The 24,762-nt window shown below is 40.9% G+C and overlaps 1 protein-coding gene across 1 annotated transcript; it reads left to right on the forward strand.

Annotated features, from left to right (window-relative positions):
* Positions 1-17,381: 17,381 nt before the first annotated feature.
* LOC137286313 (G1/S-specific cyclin-D2-like) lies at positions 17,382-24,446 on the forward strand. Its single transcript, XM_067818091.1, has 5 exons — positions 17,382-17,828; positions 18,894-19,109; positions 19,626-19,785; positions 21,537-21,676; positions 22,083-24,446. The coding sequence occupies exons 1-5, from the start codon at positions 17,634-17,636 to the stop codon at positions 22,254-22,256; spliced, it is 885 nt and encodes a 294-aa protein (XP_067674192.1). The 5' UTR covers positions 17,382-17,633; the 3' UTR covers positions 22,257-24,446.
* Positions 24,447-24,762: the final 316 nt, after the last annotated feature.

Here is a 24,762-nt window from a genome sequence, read left to right on the forward strand (position 1 = left end):
AATTTACAAAGGCACGCTTAGAGGAGGCTTCCCACAATGCACTTCAATTTACTTCTATCAGTACAGCGACCCCTACTTCGTGTACCCCGCCATCTTGGCTGTCCGCCATTGAAGAGTCGTTGAGTTATCAGTGTAAACAAGACAAGCATCTGTATGGCACTTCAACACGATGGCCAAGTCTTTGATCTCGCCGACCCGATTACACCTTTTTCAACCAGTCTTGCTGCAGGCGTGATAGCATGCCCATCCCAATTTACCCGAACACTAGAACAGTATCTGATCTCTGAGACAATGATTAGCAATTAAAATGTGCTCGCTGATACAGAATGTGTACTAGTTTCAAGAATGGCATTGACTGTATTTTACAAATCGCTATGCCAAAATGCACCCCACCCCCCTCCTATGTAATTGGGTTGCGCCCCATGTGGAAACATTAATCAAAAAAATCAGTTGTTTCCGACTGAAATGCAAGAAGGTGAAGGTGGAGAACAAGATTCTGCTTAGTCTGTGTAAAATATCAAGTTTGGACAGAAACAAATTACTCCATTAAAACTGAAAAGGATCCGCTGTCTTTTGTGTACAGGCACACAAATTATGTCACTTAAAATTAGATACACATATATGAGTCAGTTTGCGACACTGCTGCCGTTATGAAAATATGTAGTTGATGATCTTCTCTCGTGCTCGTCTATACATGATCGTTTTAGGTTTTTAGCAACATGACAACTTTCAGGGTACCACTTTCAGATTGTCAAGGTTTCATCATTTCGTTGACTTGGAACACCCAGACAAGAGGCGCGCTATGCCACGGTACTTTGACACGTGGCTGAAAGCCATTGCTCGTGAATATACCCCAGTGTCGTGTGCAAAGATCCCAATTTAGCGCCATCTAGCGATAAACACGGCGACTGAGAGATGTCCAGATGCCTGCCTTCTCAGACTACGGAGCATCCGTATATAGACATGTATATGTGTATTTCAAGCTGTCACGATGTCTGGAAGCAGACTCATTGTCTTACTTCCGCTGACGTAAAAAGTACTCCTTTCAAGAAAACTATTTCGTAGATAAAAATAATTCACGTAACTGACGTAACGCATAGCTACTACTACGTAAGCGAAAATGTACGCGACTGATAATCGCGAACATATAAATGTTGCAAATATGGTCGTGAAATATTCATTGTGTATTGCCCCAGTGCGCGTGAGCGGATAATGACATGGCAAATTGTCAGTGAATGAATCATATCGATAAAACTGATGCCTAGTGATACGGTATTTAACATGGCTTGAACAGAAATGTTGTATATTAGATGAGTAAAGAGTATACTGTCTCTACAGTGAGTGAGTGAGTGAGTGAGTGGAGTGTAATCATTCTTACAGGATATCAGCATAATTAAATACAAATTATGTTGTTTGATTACTCCAACCTCTTCTGTAAATGTACGGATATGGTGCGCAGAAACCAAAGAATATAGTCTGCATATATCTTGGATTCGAACCCACGATAAGTTGACTAAAGCAATGATGATGGTCGTTTGTGCTGTACTGACTGATCGTTATGAAATTCCAACATTAGAACCCACTTCCACCGGATCCGGTCACAGGTAAGGGGCGTCAATCTGCACATCAAAGTTCTGCACTGAAGACCACTGGAACGACCGTATTGATTCATGACTGCCGTGGATAATCTTGTCAGCCTACAGTCGCATGGAGTATTGCCATATACATTACCCGATCGTGTGATAAAACATGGCTTATCATTAGCAGGTAATTAGGGCAGGTGTAAATGTCTTGCAAATCCATCCAGGTTTGACAGAGTGTCAGATGTTAATTAGCTGCCAAGATGGTTCGGTTGCTTCAATCCTCAGCCTCCCTGTGGCCTTTGGTCATTGTGACATGGGCGCCCACTGTGACGTCACCATATGGACACGTTAGCGATATGCTGAAAAAGACGTCATGGGAGGATTTCTAAGAGCAGATTTGTTAAGCAAAATAATCGCAAGAATGACCTTATCATATCCGATCTTATGTACAATCTGGGCTGATGAAAATAAACGAAAAAACAAAACAAAACAAAAAAGAAGAAGAAAAAAAACCAATACTACCAAACTAATTCTGAAAGTACATTGTACGTAGTCCAAATATTGTACTCAGCGTGTTGAATAGTTAAACATGGTTGTGTCGGAGTGGAAAGAACGAACACTTGGAGATATCTGTGGTTGGACACAGTAATGATTAAATGATTAAAATGATTCGAAGGGGCTAAGAATTTACTTCTAGGTAACTACAGGTTCGAAACAACGTTATTTGTATCTTAAGGGACCGCTAATATCATATGCTTGAAATATACAGTGTATTTTGTGTAAGTAAATAGCAAAGAACTGTTTCACCGTGCACGGTAGAGAATGGGATTTATGCTGAAAGGCCTGTGTCATCGTGACTAAGGCTGGGACGGGAGTAAATAAGTTGATTGTCTTAGTGTCGGGACACTGGCAGTGATAAAGGCAGGGCAGGGGTGAAGGATCTCGAGACCCAAGGGGAGCGACGTCTCGCATCGCAGTGCGTACGCCATCAAATACCACTGTGAATGTCCAGTGGCTAAATAAACTCGTGTCTCGACAAACAAACCCTTGTATACGGAATTAAACACTGAAAACAAACTGGCGTGTCATGTCGGCGGGTGGAAGAGAGTCAACGGTAACTCAACATTATATGTTATCTGCCACAAGTGTGCTCTGACATGTTTGAGAGGCAGCGTCGGAAAAGATATATTCAGAAAGTATCGATAAAGACACTTTATCGATACATCGTTTGTAGAATTTCAAAGAGTTTGTAGAGTTCAAAGTAGACTTAAGTGACATTGATTGGCATTTGTGAATTAAATCTAAAATATTCATATAAATTCTTTTAATGAAGACGTGGTGTTTCATTTGGCGTAGCCGCTCTTATTTTGAGTATTTACAACTTTTTAACGGGAAAATACTCTTGTAGTAGGTGACACTGACACCCATTTGTAAATTTAATGTAAAATATTCATATAAATACTATTAAATAAAGGCTTAGCAGTTTTGCAGTAGCTTGTGTAATTCTGGTTATTTTCACGTTTTTAACTGGAATAATACTCGTGCAGCTTTCGTTCAGCGTTTCCTTTTCTGTTGTTGTCAAAGCTTGCGAAATGTGCACCAGTCCTGCAGCTGCACAACGACAGGCTTGCAGCATAAGTAAACCAGGCGTTGTGTTTCCTGGAGTATCGGGTGTCGTGAAAACCTACATTCCTCTCTCCTCATCACGTTCGGAGGTAATCTCAGTGCCATCACACAGCCGGACAAAATTCCACACCGTCGGAGTTCAGGAGACAGTGCGACTCTGCGCGACACCTGTGCTCTCTTCGGTTAGACACTGGAAGGCTGTGGTTATCCAAAATTTGTTGTCTGATGAAAGCGGTTTTACGGTTCCAACTCTCTAACTGCGCCTAAGCAGCACGAAGGTTTGTTGGAGACAAGTGGTCAAAGGCATGAGCATCGATTTATGTAACTGGGATACGTTGACATGTGTTAACCAAGTCAGCGAGCCTGGCTTGTTGAAGATCAAATTTAACCCGGATCTTCACGGGTTGATAAAAATGCCATTTTCGTTGAGTATTGTATTTGGGTATGTCCTGTCATGACTTCACCCAGTGGAGTAAAGCATATATCTGTAAGTAACATTATAAAAAGAATAATGTGTAATGCAGGAGTGATTCAAGATCGATAAATGTCAAATTAACTCCAATTATAAAATATTTCCACAGCATTCCGTGGCTTTAACAGGTTTTATAGTGTAGCTGACACAATGTTTTAACAATGCTTGTACTTGTCTCACAAATGTATAGAAGACTGGCGGTATTGTGGTTAGGTAAATCGTAGATATTCAGTTACATCTCGTTTAAAGATCAACCAGTCCACCATCTTTTCATGTCAAGTACGCACAGGGCAGAGTATAACACAGTAATCCCTTTATAACAGGTATTAATCTTATATTACAAACCGTCTCAACAAATATTTGATACACAATTACCTTCACGACCCCTAGGGAACTCACGGTCGAAACAAGCTTGGTGATTGTCATCTAACCGAAATCACCCAACATGTTTTTTGAAAAAAAACCCCCAAAAACATAGTCGCATCTCGCGACACGCGCGCTATTTCCCAGGAACCGGAAGTGAACGACCTTTGGCCAGACCGCGGTTCTCCACCCCCGCCGGTTGTGCAGGCATCGTCCTCACGTGCGGTTCGTGCAGTTCTTCCAGCAGGTCATTAACCTTGCTGTACTTGAAACACTTCGAGCAGCGAACGTTCCTCTGCCAACGGACGATGTAACAAATCTGGCAATACGTCACTTTCATCATCAAAAACGGGTTGGCGCGTAACTTTCCTCTGTTCCGCGTGTATGATGTAATCCAGATATACCAGTACGATATATGGAACTATAAATCAGTTTTACTGATGCAGTTTGGAAAAGCCGTTCATAATAGTCTTTTAAAACAAATATAGCTGCTTTATAAGATTATAATTAGATGGGAAGTTATCTGTGATGAAGAAAGCATACACTTTTTTCAAACCGTGGTGTCATATTTAACATGCTGGCCTGTGACTATCTCTGCTCAGACAAAGCGCAAGCGCTGGATATATTTTAGCTGTTTCAACACTATCAACATGCCCAGTCTCGTGTTATATCTAACTGGCGTTCAGTGACATCAATGACTAACGGTGCAGTCATCCGGGCAATTAAATCTGTGACACTCTGTGGACTCTCTCCGGGACAAGTACGATAACAAGTGCTCCCATCATCAATGCAGAATGAAACGCAAAGGATGCATGTTACCATTGATCCATTCGTGACCTTTGTCAGTTTCCCTGTCAATATTTGACACGACACGTGTACGTTGTCAAATGTATCGTGGGATACAGCATTACCCTTAGACTTGCAAGCCTCTAAGATAAAAATCACCAGTTCAAAGATGTATTTTCCGCCTGTCTAGACTTGCGGCGAAATACTTTTGGGCTATAACATGGACTCAACATTTAGTATAGACTTAATGTTAGTCTCCGAATATATATAATTTTGATAGTAACGAACTAACACATATCAATTGAAAAGGAGTCCGGTGGAGTCCAGAGATTCAGAACCTGAGGAGATCTAGACTTGCTTAATTTAAGGCTTTAGAATTGCAGAGAGGGATTGGAGGTAGGGAAAATAATGTGGTTCAGGAACTGGAGACAAACAACATTCCGTACAGCCTCAGAGCAAGGCTACATTACGCTATCGTGGTATATTAAATGGCAATACAGGCGTGTTAACAAAACTCATTAAAATGCATATACATGTGCATGTCCAATCTTAGCAGTCCACTCGTCACGGTGACAAATACTTCCATTTATATTTTTTCCGCTGTGTGATATTTAGCGACGATCGTCTTTAGAAAGCGTTAAGTCTTGCAGGGGGAAATTTAGTATTTGTGAGTGTATTATTTTAAGAATACACACTTTCAAGTGAGGAACATGTGTATTTGTGAGCGATTATTGTGATTATTTTATGAACTCACATTTCGACGTCAACCTATGACACAATTATTCTACGAGGATAAGGTGCCCACGGTGACGTACATCCCCCAATATGTCGTACTGAGATAGATTAGTTGTGGGTGGAAAAGCTCATGCAGGTGGTGGAGCAATTACTGTGATACCATTGGGACAGTTCAAATTTAGTTGAAACTGTTTGATAAAGATTTTACACAAACAGGAGCATGAAATCTAAAAAAAAAATCATCTCATTAACACCTTTATCGATAATATCGATGCAAGATACAGATTATCAAATGCTGCAAAGGACAATGACAACCAAAGTTAAAGGAATATATTTTCTACTTGATTTTTTCGTTTCTTATTGAAGAACATCAAACCACTGACTCAAGCATTTCAAACTTTGAACACAGATGAAATGCATTTGAATACCTATAATACACACATACATACTTATCACAACTATTATATAACGAATAACACTATTATGAAAAATCGGGAAGAATGAAAGTATTGACCTTTTTGAAGAGAGCGAGTTACTAATATAGTACACCGCTCCCGCCATTTCGACTGAAATAGCTTGCATCTCGAAACAATGAACTGCTAATTAGCGGCGCGATATTTTCAGCACGCTGCAGCTAGGTAATGGGACTCGGTATTTAACGCAATCATATATACTATTAGTAGATTTCATTGTGGCGTGCGTAATGGACATTCCTTCTTCATGTATCATGGTATTGTTTTCGTCTCCATTAGTAAACGTTTGGAATACTTCATTCCTCGACCTCACACACCAGACCCTCGTTAATACGGACAGTTAGTTCCAAACATTCAGCAGATATTTCAGCTGTGTTAAAATCGGGAAAGGTTTGATATTAATCATATATTTGCGTAACTTGGGTATGTTAGCCATGTGGATGAACCGTCTACCTGACACGCTGAAGACGTGGTTCAGTTCCACTAATGATGCGTTATCCGAACATAGGTACACTTAATCATAAGGCACCGGTGATCATGATTAATTGCTGCAAAAGGCAGGTAGGTTACAACTACACCCAATAACCCAGCCAAATTAACTAGGCTCACTTGCTTTTGAACATATGTCCATCGTGCATACTTTTTAAGAAATCGATACATGTTTTGTCAAACAACAGCAAAAGTGCATTATGGTCTTTTACCGTTATAAAGATTGAAAGAAAAAATAAAAAACACATGAACCGTCGTGAGTTAAAAGACTGATTTGAAAGAAATGCGGACGTAGATATTAAACAAGCAATCAATGTTCGTCGGCAGATCTTAAACACGACTGGAACTAAAGGTATTTAAGAAGGTACGTATTGATTCGGAACTGGAAATATACGAGGTCTCGTCGATTGCTCCTTTGCTTCGGATTTAGTAGGCTATTACCATCCACAATTAATGCAAATTGAGCTGAGGCAGAAACACAGTAATTGATTAATTTTCATATTCCTAATTCCTGAACGCTGCCATCATGATAATTTGCCAAAAGTGCTGACACGCATTTCTTCTCTCATCAGTTTTTTCATAAGAAGACTATTAGGATGCATTTGGTTCATTATCTTCAATCAATATTGTACCCTGTGACTGCATGCATCAAGACAAATTCAAACATCTCGGTGCATCTTGTTTTATGATGCATATCCCGTGCAGTCAAACGGGTGCATAATCAAGCGTTTCATGAGAGAAAAGCACTGAGACAATGTAGGCACAAGGCATTCGGTGCAATGCTGTGCACATGTACTTTCTTCTTACGAGAAATCGATATTTTTTTCAAAGTGTTGTATATATGACTTTTAACTAATTCACAAAAAATAAAAATCACCATTTAGGTAAACGTGACATAGAGGTAAATTGAGTGATTGCAAATATAAGTAAACCAGGAGAGGAATCGCCATCACGATATCACCAGAACCCTTGAAACATAACATCTTATTGAACACGATTCGTACACGGCCCCGTCGTATCCTTCAGTCATAACGGACATGCATGTTGTATTCTGCGTAGCGAGGCGAGGCGCGTCCAGATGAAAGATCAATGAGTGCATCGATAGACAAATGAGCTCGTCATGGCAGCACATCTCGGGTACTGCAAGACATCAACATTCCCAGGTGTGTTGTGGTGGTTGGCATCAATTATTCAGGTACTACTCAGTACTGATAGTATTCCTTCAACGAACACGTGGCGAAGCGTGAGATCAGTGTGGCATGCATTCTTGACTGGTTTTCCACAAGATATTTTATTGCACCAACGTTCCACGTAGAAAGTGACAATATTCTATAAACTGTTTGTTAAATGAACGTGATGCATAAGTACACAGACAGGAACCAAGTCAAGGTCATTCTGGCGGTCAGTGGAATGACAATGTCCTTTTTCCCAATACAGTTAAACCTCGTTAATCAGTAACATTCTGCCGAGTACAATAGTCAAGGTGGGTCGAAAGTTGGGATCGTTTATCAAGACACTTCCCTATACTAGACGTGTTTTCCTCAACCATCACGTGTTGTGTATCAGTATTATTAGTACATGCGTAAGACATTTGGTAAATGGTTTTCCAGTAGATAGGCGCCTCTGATTCGCGATGTGTAAAGAGACAGGGACCCAAAAAGATATTCAGAATAGCAATACATTTTCTAACCGGGTTTAGTTTTACGCAGCTTTTCAGCAATATTCAAATATTTAGTATCGCGGTGGGGGACATCACAAGTGGACCTCACTCACTGTACCCATGTCGAACCTTGCCAATAGAACCTTGTTTTTCGGCGTGATGTGCGAACGCGTTCACCAGGCTACCCGTTAATCCCGAAATCCCGATGGAAAGACTCACTTACTTGATTGACGCATGCCACTGTATCTCAGTTGCGTGCAGAGATGCTCATGCTGTTGATCACCGGGCTGTCTGGTCCAGACTGGATTATTTACAGATCGGCGCCATATTGTTGCAATATTGCTATTGTTCGGCGTAAAACTTAACTTACTCATTCACTATGTTACCAATGCATGCATAAGGTACATCCAGATACCATCATATTTATTCAGTATAAATGATCTGTTCAATATGCACCTACTACGACATGTTTGATCAGCACGATGTGGGATTAGGCCGTTAGTTTCTCGAAGTACGGTGAAACAGATCATACTTAACTTTATTTGAGTGGTATATTTCGGACAAAACAACAAGATCACCAAAGTCAAGGTTATGTTAGTGCTTGTCCGACTATCCAAGAAAGCTGGGCAACATCCGCTCAGGTTTCAAGACTTCAAGATATGTAATTTCTTAAACAGAATTCCTGTACAATGTCAACAATCGTCAAACTCCGGCTTCGAAGGCCACGGGAATCGCCAACGCTGTCCGAAGAAAGTGTTGGTCATTACCATGTGAAATGTAGTTCAACAACATAAGAAGCGAGAGACATGCGTTTCGTGACCAGTGCTCACCCATGTGTGAAATGTAGCCGGGATAGTATAACAAGCGCGACACATGCTTCTCGCCGCCATGAAACATTCCCAGAAGGCCCCTGTAAAACCAACTTCCTCTCTCGGCTCATGAACACTGCGAAGAGACAACAGTATTCCCAAGACTGTCAAAACACACATCTTCAACAGGTCTGCGCTTTCGCCGTGGAAATTGAGTGTTTTCAAACAATACCAAAACCTTGCACAAAACACACTGGGTTTGGAAACCGTTCTTAAACGGTGGTCAGTTTGAGATACGTGTACATGTACATCAACAAAATAGACCTCTGTAACACGCCGTGTGAGATCACCACGTGTTTATCAACATCAAGACAAACCGACAAATCGTTGTTACAGCTGAGGATGTTATCGTGAAGTGGGTAACAACCATCAACCCGTTAATATCCAGGTCAGAACTGGTTTTCAGTGACGCCATGCTTATCGCAAGAGGTGACAAAGGGGATCGGGTGGTCAGTTTGGCTCAATTAGTTGACGCATTTATTCCTATTCCAATTGCGTAGATCGATGCTCATGCTGTCCATCACTGGATTGCCTGTGTCTGGCCAGACTCGATTACTTACAGACCATCACCATAGCTGGAATTTTGCTGAATACGGCTTAAAACTAAATTCACTCACTTACAACCATCATTTGAGTGCGAGTTAGGACACAATAATAATGATAATAATAATAATCATGATTTCCTAAACGCCTAGTATCCCTCGACAGTTGACCACTGGTGCTACGACAAAGTTAAAACCAAATCCTTGCACACATACACACACAATCCTAAAAGCGCAATTTAATGCTGAGCGGAAGAGGTGTGTTTTAAGGAAAGGCTTGAAACGGTCTTTGGAGTAGATGTTTCGTAGTTCAGATGACAGAGAGTCCCATAACTGGGTATTGAAAACTGTTTTCAATTATGTCTTACTCAACCTAGCATGTACTGTTTGCGTACACCCATTTCTTTAATACTATTATTGTTAATTCGTCTGCATATATTATAAGGGCGTTGGGTGTATTGATGTTTCAAGGGGGTGGTTTGTCAAGGTTTCAGGAAGACAGGATTTGGTATAATTGAGTTTCCTGAACAGTGACTTAAACAATAAGTATTATCGAGGTTTCTGGGATACAGGGTTTGAAAGTGAAAGTTCATATGTCTCTGGTTTGGTCCTGAACCATGGGCTTGGTATTGTGGAGGTTTCCCAAATAGGCCCCGAAATCTCAGGTATGGAATATTTGATGCCGAAACACCAGGTTTGAGAGTACTGACGTTTCCAGAAAATCGGTTTGTTATGATCGTTGTACAAGGAATATTAGGCTGATACGTCCCAATAAAACTGATTCTTGGTACGTAGAAGTTTCCGAAATACTGGGTTCAGATTAATGAGGTTGGAGGAATACCGAGGTTTGACTATCAAGGTATGATACATATCCTGAAGACGGGGTCGTACAGGTACACACAGGTGTGAGGGGTACAGATGGGGAACAGACAGGATGTGTATACGGGCAAAGATGGCTACAAGTGTTTGCCAAGCCAGACGGATCGCCATGGGCTGACCATCGGTCAAACATGTCAAGGACATAGCTGATCTTGCATTTCTGTATCGGACATGAAACTCTTCACACAAGTACACTGTTTACAACACAGTCGAGAAAACGGCGTGGAAGCCCCGTAGTTATAGCGTTCGCTCGTACCGCCTAAGATCCGGGTTCAATTCTCCATGTATAAAGTCCAAGGTGTCCCCCGCTGTGATATTGCTGGAATACTGCTGAGAGCGGCGGCAAAATAAACTCACTCACTCTTAGGTGGATGTAACTGCACGAAGGGATTGAGCGATGACCGCATAATCCGAGAGATCCCCTTCTACATGGCGTTTGTGTAAGACACAGTAAACTGCGTTAAGAATATAGCGAACTAGGATATGACGAACTGGGCCTTTGAGCACTGGACATGCTGTATCTTATCCAAAATGCATATACCAAACTAAAATTCATAGTCCGATTGAGTTCGTTAAAACAGTAGTTTACCGATCTAAAAACACAGCACTGTCTCGAATGTTCGTGACTTATCGATCTACCGATGATAGTTGCAATCAAAACATAAGTAAGGTTTTACTCGAGGGCTTGCATCTTCAACTGCATCCAAACAACGTAGACTAACAACTAGTCTCTGAAATGAACATATAAACTGAAAAAAAGTTCACAGTTAAAAATAATATAATGAAATGGAGCCCTGAGACTCTCTTCAATTTGAAGCTAAAGAAATCTAGACTTGCCACATTTTCTAGACTTGCGTGGGCTTTCTTGGATATATTTGCTTCAGGGTCTGTACGACAGACTACCAAACAAGGATACCACTAGAGGAGCTAATCTGGGGAATGGGACATTGTTTTTCTATGTGGAAGGTGCGCTTTTTTGATCACTGACTTATGAGTTGCTATCGTCATGTATCTATCTTTCTATATATCTATCCATCGTCGTTAGATTTTCAGAGGTAGGATAAGGGGGGTGGGGGGTGGGGTATCAAATAAAATATTCATGACAACTGTTTAATGAAACAGGGTTACATCATTCTTTTTTCATGGGAGAAAGGGTGTGTCTTTCTGACAGCCGACGAAGATTGAAAACAATAGTGATCTTAACCTCGAGCTCTCTCTCCTCGAACCATGTGCAAGCATCGACAATGACAACAGCAACCACGAGACAAACCACCCACAATAAACATTCACTGCACGAAGGGTCTCGGCTGTCCGTGATCTTGTCATAGGACGTAGCACGCGAAGTACGTGGCAAGTGTTGTTTACAAACACGTAGTTTGACTTGTGGAATGTTCTCGATCTTTATTGAATCTAATTTATTCAACGACACAGCGACTGACAGATACACTCATGATTATTTCGTCCTATGTGAATTGCCCATTCGTCACCAAGTCCGATATTGACAACTGTCTTAATCACGTTGATATATGTCCCACGTGTAGCTGTCTTTGCACTGCGCATATTGAAGTGCGTAATTACAGCACACCTACTATTCTTACCTTAATGCCTAGTGATATGCCTAAGTACATTTCAGAAACAGAGTACAAGTAATTTGCATACCTCTATTTGAATATTGCCTGACGTGTGTTGTTAATATCGACCTGATCACGATTCATGTGACACCACGTGCGGGCTTTCACAAAATATAACCTTCGCAAACCCAAATACTGCCCCAGAACCAATCACACACAACTTCACATTGTCACACATGAATATCATCTCGACCTAAAATGGTCAGCCAATCAGGTAAGAACAACATGCGTACATTTGCATACGGACGACACGTGACATAACATGCCCGTGCATGCGCGAGGTGACATACACTATCGAAGCGTGTGGGATCTACTTCGAGCTAACATACTTTACTTACACTACATACACTACAACCTGACCTGGAAACCAGCTCCTGGAAAACGCAGGTCACGTGACATTGATTTATAAGGTATCGAACTCTAATATCGATCCGGGGATTGTGACCCAGGAATTCCTGACTAACTTATCAACCGTTTAGAGCTGAGCTGTCGATAAGCGCAGTACAATCAGCCGGCGTGCAAGACACGTCGGAACGTGTTGCACGAGCTTTCCGTGATGTCAGTATACAAGGCTGGCATGTCACATTCCTCTCGACAGCTCAAACCGACAGCAGTATTGCCTTCGAAGTATGGATGTGTATAAAAAGAGGTATTGCCTTCTGGATGTGTAATATATCAAGTGATAGTTTTGTTTACAATATGAACTTTCATTATTGGCTTTGGTTGGATTATGATAAGACAGGGCTACTTGTCAGGTTATTGATTGGAATTAAGGTATCACCATTCCAAAGTCACTATTTACACTGGTAGATACTTGAAATAATTCTGTCATCAGTCTTGGGGCAAATTGTCGTGAATCGGTTTGCGAACAATGTGGGCATTTTATAAGATACGTATATAGGTTTGTTTTTACTTACATTCTATTTCAGATTAGAATTCATGCTTCAAATGTTCATTTGATTCGCCTTGCCGAGCACTCAAGATAGACACTTTCAGAGCTTACTGCTATGCTGAATAGATCCATGAGTTTACGCTTTTGCATAATATCTGTGATCCATTACCCTATCTGCTAATGTGAGAACGCTGAGAAGAATCGACTCAGGCTATATTATCAATACGAATTGAAATCGGACCTAAGTTAATTCTGTCGACTGATAATGTCATACAGCACGAAATTTATTGAGTGGATGGATGAGTGGGCGCAACATAGTTCCTCGGTAGATCAGTGGATGCTCATTCTTTCGATCACCGGTTTGTGTATCCGTCACTCTACTATTGGGGCGGTGGGTGTAGCCTGGTGGTGAAATAGCTCGTCTCGCCGAAGACGCGATTTTGAATGCCTGCATAGGTACAATGTGTGAAGCCCGTTTATGGTGTTCCCTGCCGTGATGTTGCTGGAAAATTGCTAATAGTGGTGTAAAACTAAATTCACTCACTCGACTGTTCACAAGATGAATATGGCCTTGCCACAAAACATGATTCACCCATTAATTGGAATATCACTTGACAATTTTTTCAGAGTCTCACTCATAGCATAGTTTTGCGTATGCTCGCCCTTGAAGGTCCTGGGTAAAATAGGCCTTCAGGAACCCATGCTTGTTGTAAAATTCGCCTATTTCTTGTCGTAAGAGGCGACAAACGGCATCGGGTGGTCAGACTGGCTGACTTAGTTGACACATGTCATCGGATCCCAATTGCACAGATCGATGCTCACGCTCTTGATCACTGGATTGCCTGGTCCAGACTCGATTGTTTACAGACCGCCGCCATATAGCTGGAATATTACTGAGTGCGGCGTAAAACTAAACTCACTCACTGCGTATGTTACAAGTCAATGAAAATGTCAAAACCATTCACCGTTTCTAACGCAGTTATATTGCTATTTCCTGTAACAAAACACATTGCTTGAATTACAATCTTAAAGCAGATCACGACTATCATGTCAAACACTGAAACACAACTTACGTCATTGCATGGGGTTACAAATAGACGAATATTATGTGGCCCAGTTTCTATGTAGTTTATCTAAAAATATCCAGAATGTTCAATATGTGTTGCTAAAATCGATGACAGCGTCGCATGTGTCGAGGGCATGTTCCCAGGCTGTTATAGACACGTGTCGTGTACTGCTGGCGTTATCAACTCTGCTGCAGTAATGTTTATGAAGCGGTGCACTTACTTCCGTGTTCTCCACGACACGGGCGTGTGTGGTGTTGGCAGATGACGTGCAAGCACAACTTAATCCAGAATACATGTATGGAAACGTGGTTGTTTATGCAATGTTTTGCGTTGAAATTGTAGAAACAACGAATGTATGTATGTTGTCCGGTAGACCAACGGTAGTTTCTGAATATATGTAATATAAGTAACAATTGAACCTATTTAAATGAAAAAGGAGCCCCACCAAGACGGGAGCTGAACCTAAGGAAATATAGACTTCACATCATTTAGGGATTTGGGAGTTCAAGGCAGGAGGGAAAATAATGTGGTTCAGGGACTTTGAGACTGACCACATATCGGGTTGTAAGAGCATATGTAGTGCTGGGACAAATAGGTCCTTATATGCAGCTCCCTTGTTAATGTGTTCATTAAAGTACCAAAAGGACTAGGTTCAATTCCTCACTTTACAACCAGATAGTTGCCGACAATATGGTGCTTTAGAAAAAGTGGGATTGATAAATGGACTATGTGATTGACGATATAGAGGGTATGACTGTGTTCACTGCGTGCAATGACCATTTGAGTGACATCAGTCTATTGACAAGGATAGACTGATGTATGATTGACGTTATTGACTTCATACATGTATTGTGTGATTGACATTCTTGGATGTCAAAGAACATGCGGCCTGTGTACTGACTACAAGACAAACGGTCTTTGATCTGCATCCACGAGCACCGTCCGGAGTCTGTAACTAAACTTGTTCACGTTAGGAGTGACATTCATGATCTGCACGGAGCCTGTTCAACAGGGCGATCTGAGCGCTGGAGTTCGTTCCGGAATTTCCTAGTCCAGAGCCTCGCATTGCGATATGACACGTAGTTGACAAGTGGCGGTTAGCTAGAATATTGATTATTGTCAAGACAGACATAATGATTCGATTCCCAAAATGGGAACTATGTTTAATGCCCATATCTGGTGTCCCTCGCCGTGACACTGCTGGAATATTGCTAAAGGCGACGTAAAACTAAACTCATGGCACAAACTTTGTTGACAATGACAGTTTAGTGGCTCCTAACATTACCACTTAATAATAATTATATTTGAAATTGACAATTTTTGTCAGCAATGTGAATTATCATAAATGAACACAATTGCGATAGTGTGTGCTAGTACAAGAAAAACAGAAAGAAAGTTCAGCAAGCGAGCCTGCAGGCTCGAACACCAAAACCAGGATCTCCCGAGATTTAACGTAATGTAAAGAGAGTGTGCCCCCTTGTCACCTAGCAACAGAAAATGCTTTGAGGGCCGTAACTGTGGTTTACACCCTACGCGATGAGGCAGACTGGGTTACTTCCCTCTAGTCGCCCAAACCCACCGCATCACGATGCTCCGTGTTGGCTTTAATCAGAACCAGTCTAGTTATCGTGAAATATCAAATTAATGCATGTCACGTGATGGAAGTGGGATTATTTATAAGCTGTGCTAAACTTGTACGCTTTGAGAACGAGCCAAGGCCTCAAAATGTGGAAATAGAAAGTGCTTGTATTGGATATGTTCATGAACAGACATACATAGTGCTCAATGGGCATTTTTCTCACCTCTTGCTGCCACGTGATCACATGATCATTATTGCCCAACTCATTGCAGCCGGCAAACGAACATGTCGCCACTTCATTCTCCTTATCATGACAATGTACCATAGTGTTTTATTTCGTGGTGTGATAAGTGACTTATTTCTTTTGTCAAATCTATTTTTCCTCTAACGTACTGTAGTCCAGACCTTTCTAGTATCATCGTATTCCAATAGTGTACTTTTATGGGTAACCTTACTCTGAAAATGCGTCATGTATGTTTTAGTAGGCCTTTGTGTATCTCGAGTATAATCTGACACTTCCGTTACCGAAAATCGCATATTTAACTGTAAATTTAAATTCTGATATGATAAATGAAGTAGTTGTTGTTTTGGATTGTTTTTTAAAATAAAATCTCAAGCTTGTTATAGCCGCATTCTGTTGTGGACACGACCAGGTGCCCGACCCAAGCCTGAGTATAAACAATGACAATGGTGGCCCCCCAGCTCAACGAAAGCGGAGGTCCATCGCAATCTGTTCCCTGTATCGGAACGCTGTCAGACTCCCATTCTTTCATTCATACGCTTATGTTTACACGCGGACAAAGCAGCGAACGTGTTTCCATTCGACAAGCGTGATTCGGGTGGGCGGGGTTTCAGATGAAAAGGGCGGAGCTTATCTTTCCATTCATTGACAAGTTTCGATCGCACTCAGTCACTCTGAGAAAACTCATTCACTAGTATTCGTGTCACAGGTCAACGTAAAGGCATCTGATTGGTCGATACTCCAATAACGGCGGCTTAGCTCGCAACGGGACAAACCAGACAGTTCTAAATATAGATTCCCAGCTCGGCAACTACAGACTCAGCGCAGCCATAAATTAGCATAGACCCCACACAATAAACTACCCATCGTTTTCACTAACTTTACGTTACTTTTCACAAATACGTACACCAAAAACAAGGCAAAAAATTCAAAAAAATATATACATAAAAATAAGTTTCCTAGCACTGAATTTAACAGACCATATGACGTGTAGACGATGGCGGATGAGCGGTCACCTTGTCGCCTTTCCCCTTGAGAAGGAATGTTGGAAGGGGATTCTCGAAAGAAGGAATTTCAGCAACCAAAAATACTGAACAAAATTCATATAATATACAATGGCCAACCTGTCTCGATCGAAAACTGATATAAAGCTAAGATACATCCATGAGAATGATATAGTCCAGCTCAAAGGCAGTTCCTATGCTTCTCTTCTCCGTCCAGTCGGCAGCTCTTTGTTTACTGAATATCGGCAATGCTCCACTGCGTTCTGTGTCCTCAATACGCACGCCTCATGAATATTCATGAGGGAACGAAAGAAAGAACTTTTACGGCATATAATAAGCTTTATTTTGCAAGAATGACCAGTTGGCCGCTTAGTATTACATCTCAAAATACCTGAAAGATGTATATTCCGATGCATTTGATATTTTGTAGAAATATATCAAGCGACAAAAGTTTTGTCGATGTTGAATTCTCCTTAGGTTGGTGTTCTGCGCATGCGCTGACTGCCGGTCGGCTAAGCCAGAGACCCATTGAAATGTGGTTATAAATACAAGCAAGACTGTCATTTGGGGGTGGCCGGTGGCTTGTGCACTTCTACCTACAGCACTCCGGCCAAACACATCTACCTCACCCATCAAGAAATTATTATTGATTCATTCTATCTTGGATTTTACCACCAGCCCAGGCAAAGCAGAGTCGTTGAATTAACACGAGCTGCTTCGAAGCGAAGCGATTTTCCGTAACATGGATCTGATGTGCTGTGAGGCCGACACGAACCCGAGGGCCTATGAAGACCCCGTTTTAATCAAAGACAAAAGAGTGTTGAAGAATTTGCTTGACACTGAGGATAGATATGTACCCCACATATCCTACTTTACTTGTGTGCAGACGGACATTAGACCCTCAATGCGGAAAATGGTCTCCCAATGGATGTCGGAGGTGGGTCCTGATTGTAATGTTTGACTTGTCTCACTACCTCGTGCGTTTCACAGATCAAATTTTCCACCGAAATTGGATTATTTTCAACTGACAGTGATACAGTCGTGTACAGGACACCTTAAGCTTTCGTTTGATCCATAATGTCATTCAAAATGTTGGATAATAACATTTATATGAATTTTTATTACGCCGGTGTCGGGCCGTTCAGAGAAAGCTTTTCTAATATGGCGATCGCCCTGGCCTCTTGTGCAAGCAGGGTACAGTACGAAAGTTGGAAATATTAAATGCCGATCTTGCTAAATCAAGAACTTTTGGAAATTCATCAGATTGTGCATTAAAATTGCTACAGTTTGGTGTTCGTTATACAACTTTTTCAGCCTAATTTACTTTGTTAGAATTTTTATTGGGATAAAGTCGCAAGTTTTCCATTGAAATCGCCATGTTCTCCATGGAAAATGTCATAAGCAAAACCGAACTGGCATTTACATGTAACTTTCCGAACTTTAGTCCTTCGAAAGCTTTCCAGTGGGAATATCGATCCAACAGTATTTTTCTGTCGAAGAAAAAATTAATTTCGGATGACTTTGGAATTTTTACAAATTTTATTGATATTTTTGGATGAATGCGACTTGAGCTGCCTCAGCCTGCACAGCTGCTGAACTGGCGGGCTTTTGTCGGTTGGCAGATATAGGCATGCCACATGACTCAGTTTAGAGTTTTAACTGACTTTTTTTCTCATGCTTTGTGTCGGATTGAGAAATTTGCATCGAAATGAGGATTTAATTGTCAAGAATTTCACTGATCTCTAGCACATTCCTTGGGTGCTTAGTGCAAATCAGTTCTCAACCGATTTAACGCAAATGATTGGTGACAACTTTCACTCAGGAAATAGAGCTTGCTTACCTCGAATTACGGACTCTCAGTAATGCGGACATTAATAAATCCAACACTGCTTGCAATAAATGCGTCCGTAAGTCTTATTATTCAGCTCCATTGATAATATCTCTTTAAGTACTGATTAGATCTGTTGTGTATTGGGCTAAAATCTTCGTTTCTTGATTTCAGGTTTGCGAGGAACAACAATGCGAAGAGGAAGTGTTTCCATTAGCAATGAATTACTTGGACCGATATTTGTGCGTTAAGGATACTCACAGGACTAGCCTTCAGTTATTAGGAAGTGCGTGTATGTTTCTTGCTTCGAAGCTGAAGGAAACGTACCCCTTGACCGCTGAGAAATTGGTCATATACACGGACAATTCGATTGGTCTGCAGTCATTAATGGTACATAATTTTTACTTTCGTTTCACTGCTTGGTGCGTGTGTGTTTTGATAGCGACTGTGGGACAAGACAGCTTAGCCAGCCTCGCTTGTTGTTTTAGGGATATGTACATTGCTCTCGTTTGATGACTCGGCGTGTGAAACAATCCGCCTCGGGGCTAACTCATGCCAACAGCTGATGTTCGGACTGTCGGTCATTTTGAAAGTGGGTGTGGTTGGGCCTAGTTGTTGATGCGACGTTGTCCAGGGGTTGCGGTCTGCTGTGTTGGCGATAGCAATTAAGGAAAATGGATTTGCTTGCTCTCTTTTGGCATGGTTCGGGAGGGAAAGCATTGAATTGCTTTTGAAAATAATGTTAAATTGTAATAAGAGCATTGACTCGCTCAACAAGTGGGATTATCTCTCTGAAATGGAACCGCGGCTTGTACGTTAATATGTAGGTTCAAAACTGAATATCGATACTGAGCCTTAAAAATTGTTTATTTGGAGTGTTGATCATGCGTACAATCTTAATTTCAGGATATGGAATTGCAAGTTCTTTATCACCTGAAATGGGATTTATCAGCAGTTACACCGCACGACTTTTTGGATCAACTTCTCTCTAGGCTAATCCCAGACAAGGAAAAGTCCACCATCATCAAAAGGCACGCGCAAGCCTTCATCGCATTGTGTGCTACAGGTAAAAATATTTCTATCTAAAGTATTGTTTTCTTTCCATGTGTGTATTTCCGTAAGGAGGGTAGTGGGAAAATTCTGAATGAAATTGAACATATCTTGCCAGTTGAAAAAAATGTTACATCGTATCATGGAAATTGAGAATCTGCTAACTGATTGGTCGAGAGAACTATATTCCCACCGTGCAGTCAGCAAAATGGGTCGATTACGGACTTGCATGTGTAAAGGAACTCCTTAGATTGACGCAACTAGATAGCGTCAGTGTCGTTTCAAGTTGAATTAAAAAAAACTACTAGGAGTGGATGATCTACGTGGCTTGTGTACATTTTGTCAAGTGTGAAAAGTTTAATAGTTGTCTTCCGTGTATAAGATCAGAGTCAAAATTCATTATGACGGCTTTGGTTAATATCGACCCTCGGAAAATGTAACAAGTCCTTGTATCACTGTCCAGAATCGCCAGTGAGTTAAATCTTGTCAAACAAAGGCCCTACTTGTATGTCCCTGGCCGGTATCAAGGCGGCGACCTTGATGACTGATGCGTGACCTGTCGGCTAAATGCTCGACATTCCACTGGAGGTGGTCGGCGCGGTCTTTAAGCCAACACGAGTTGTTTCCCTTGGTCCAGTTCTAACGCCCTCGCTCATACGTGTCTAGCTACACCAGATTTTTGTCTGACGGCCACATGCATGCACTAAAATGTTTTTACTGATAATTGATTCATTCCGTAACTAAAAATAACAGCGTTATTGATTGGAGTGAATTATTTAGTTCGGTTATTTTGGCAAACTGGTTTCAACATTCATGGACACGTTTTGAAATGGACAAGAACACCTACGCAACGCCATACGAAACGCGTTTATTGATACAGTGCTTTGTACACTTAAATATTTCTTATGTAATAAAGTCGTAAAATTTAATTGTGGTCCATTTGTGAAGGTTATTTTCAAGATTGATGAGATGTCCAAATACAGCAGGATACATTGGTCATAAAAAGTCTAGCGGGTCGAGTTTCAACCACTTCCTCGCGACATCGAGACCTAACGACTGCTCTGTGTCGGGAACTGAACATTAATTTGACAATTGTTTCCTTCTAATTAAAAGTCGAGTCCCAGTGATATATACTTGCAACCACGCGAACAACTTGAGTTGTCCTCACTGACGTGTCAAGAGCTGTAGTTGCATTCCGCCCGTCAAGGGTGTTAAAACTTGTGCTAGCGATGTTTCCTAGTAAATAGTGTCGTATGCTCATGGAAGTGTGTAGGAGTTCGATTTGCGTGTCTCAGTCAGCTGTTTGGAAATATACTTATACGTGTCACATCGCATGTGTTGACGAACAATGACCATGACGTCATTATGAGAAACTGCTTCGGCTCATTTCGCCAGGGGCGTAGCATGTAACAGTGTAACTATTTGTAACAATTAGTGTAACTCAAAGTGAAGTGAAGGTCATTATATCCGTGAATATTATCGACAATGTTACCATGAACACTAAATCGAATTTATGTTATTTCATACATTTGTTAGTTTAGTCATTCCCCCACACTCAGCAAACCCGTATATATATATTCATAAGAAAAGCTTTAGACCCAGAAAATGGCATTGCCGTATGTATGTCTAAACTGTTTTCTAGATCGATTTAGTATTTATAAGGAATAAGAACTTGAGAGTTGATTGCTTTTTTAAATGGCTCTAAATGATATTCCATAATCGTGATGTTAAGTACTTGATTTTTCATTTATTAATTTGTTTTTGCAGATTGCAAATTCATGATGTATCCCCCATCAATGATCGCCGCCGGTAGCGTAGGAGCTGCAGTTCATGGCCTCTTCAGCGCATCGGAACCACAAGATTTGAAATTCTTAGAGAAACTCGTCCAAATAACAGGCATCGAAGTGGTGAGTAACACTTTTGGTTGGTTAATCTCTTACACAGGACCTGTTGGGTAATAGATAAAGCCTGTTGCTTACAAGTAATGACTTTCTTTGTTGTGAATTGGGTCACAAACCGTGGCCATTGAAAGCGATTTTATCTATCCCGTGGGTTTTGCGGGAACGACCCCAGGGCGTATGGCCAAGAGACAGAGGTGCATTTATGTTCCTCGGCGTTAATTACTGGTCAGCCGTCTTGTGATGAGACGTGGCACTGACCAATGAAGCATTATCAAAGGAAGTTTGTTCAGTGATAACACCGAAGTTGCTTTCCTTGATTGATTGAATACATGGTCTTGGTTAGTTAACGTCAAGTAATGTGATTTTAATATGCAGGCGTTCACAAATCTCATGATTTTTCTTTTGTTTTCAGGATTGCTTACGGTATTGTCAAGAACAAATAGAACAGTGTTTTGCAAATAATTTGTCGACTGTGCAAGAAGCCCCTGAAACTCCTACAAAATCGGATCCTTTAAATGGTCAGCCAACGACCCCCACCGACGTTAGAGACATCAATTTATATGACCAACCCGGCGTTTGTTGTTGAGCAAACACGGAGTCGGATGCCCGGGTGAACCCCCGACCCCCCACCAAGCGGTTCAGGACTGCAATCCCCACCGCAATAAGCCAGTGCTCCCCAAACAGGAACCTCCCGGGAACCTGGTGACGACCTGCCACGTCGCCCATGACGTCGCAAGTGATGTGATACGCGACTTCGTGACGTCATTGCTACCACTTCTCGCCTAAGTCTGCCATAAATACGTACACTGCCAGCGACTTAACGTGTCACGTGACACTGTCACCTGACGCCGTCGCCTTATTTATGACATTGCCAGAAGACACATGATCATGTGATTCGGCAACACGTGACAAGTGACGTCAAGTCGCATCGAACTGTTTATTTATACCAGTCATTTATACCCGCTGCCTTTTCATCCTATTCATTTTCATTTGTACCTTGACCAAGCACAACCATTGCCTCGACATCGAGCAAAGTACATAATTTAATATTTATATATTACTGATTTTGACTTCTCCGAATGTTCCGAGAACTTAAGTGTGGTATATTCGATCAGTATCGTTTGATTTGCTAATATTGTGATATGATTATGGAAATATCGATTAACTAACACGAAATATTGAGCAATATTGTGAGCGACAAATGGATTGACATTGTCAAGGGCAGCCATCAATGCAATATAGGTCACAATGCCGGATACAGGCAAAATCTATAATTTAATATAAAATAATTCTTACCCTACCTCTTCAGTTAGATTTGGGTACCTTCCCTTATTAAATTAACTTAACTCTAATTCTACCTCACGCTCTGTAATCCTGTTGGTTTATTTAATTGAAACACCGATGTCTAGGTATAATTAAAAAAGATGGAAATGTCGTAAAATAGTTTATGGGGTCGATTGAATTTTCAGCCATGATGAAAATAGTTTATGGCGTCGATTGAATTTTCAGCCGTGATAAGAATAGTTTATGGCGTCGATTGAAGTTTCAGCCGTGATTTTTCCTGTTTCAGCTGTTGGTCTACCAACGAATGAAATGTTAACTTAGACTGAATATCATTAACGTATAAGTAATTGTTAATGAGTTATAAACTGACCGTTTGTGTAGGTCGATCGATCGATTGATTTAAAGTGACTTCTATGGAATAGCGACCGTGTAATGTGTCTGCGCATGACCTGATACGGGCACATTGGGAATCTGCAATTTGATTGGGCGTTTACAATACTGTACACGATCATGCGAACGTACTTAATTATGTTTTTCAACCTCCCAAACTATTTTCACTGCCAAGTTCATCGTTGAATTTCTTTCTTAAAAATTCTTTTAGGGTTCATAAATGTTCATTGTTTTTTTGTTTTTTTTTGTGAAGGGCTAAAACAAGTGTACAACAGTATTGTGATGCGTCCCATAGAAAGGGTCTTTCAAGACATATAGCACTGTGATAAGTTTTACTAGCGTTTTGCCAACTCATTTATAAATAATTGTGAATATAATCCTGCTAAGCTAGGTGTGCATATGCAATAGAATAATTGGCCGCCACTATGCCCTATGGGTAAAGACATGCACAACCAATGGTAATAAGACATTAAAAATTATTTATTTTTAATGGTTTGAAATCGTTTTCCGTAAAGAGAGGTAACTCTAAGTGAACGAGGTCCTGTTCCTGAGTGGTCCACCCTTGGCTGATTATTGTGATAATGTAAAATATAGATTTTATAGTTGAGGGTCTAGCACCAGGAACACGATTTTTGTGAATTATTTCCAAATTACATTGAATGAACTTGTTAAATTGTTTTTTTTCGCTTTGTATTAAGTCTGTGCATAGTGCTTTCTAGGGTCAATAGTTTTGACTTGTTAATGATTGTTCGTCTCCTTGACAATTATCGATGTACATAAGGAACCTCGTCGATTCTGCTGTCTCACAGCTGTTAATATTCACACAGTGAAGTCTCGAATGGTGTGTATGGTTCTCTCGCGAATGCCGAGTTTTACCGAAGTTGGCAGAGGAGGTATGTTACCTTAGCTTGTTGAATGGTATGAGAGGATGGTGTTAAGAAAATGGTTACACAATTGTTTCTGGTTGTATGGAAGAATGTGTCAAGTTGGACCACAGTCCTCCCTTTTTGTTATGAGTGAAGAACTGCATAAACTTGTCCAGTCGATTCTATTGTGTGTACATAATGAAGCTGTTGATGAATAAAGTATACAACTGAACTTACTAACGCCATTGTTGTACTTCTAACAAAGAGTGGGTCTTGAAACACATACACTTCATTAACTGAAATCCACCATATAGCTGAAATATTGCTGAGTGCGTCTTGAAACAAAACCTACAGACCCTCTCCATAAGGAAAACTAATATTTCATTGATGCTCGTGATGTTGATCATTGGATTGTCTGATTCAGACTCGATTATCTACAGGCCTCTGCCATATAGCTGGAAATTGTAGAGCGTGTTGTTAAACAAAACCAACAGATCACTGCATCACGAAAAGTGTTTTGTTTGATGCTTATGATTTTGATCACTGGATTGT

The sequence above is a fragment of the Haliotis asinina genome, chromosome 6, assembly GCF_037392515.1.
Source record: "Haliotis asinina isolate JCU_RB_2024 chromosome 6, JCU_Hal_asi_v2, whole genome shotgun sequence".
NCBI classification, from domain to species: Eukaryota; Metazoa; Mollusca; class Gastropoda; order Lepetellida; family Haliotidae; genus Haliotis; species Haliotis asinina.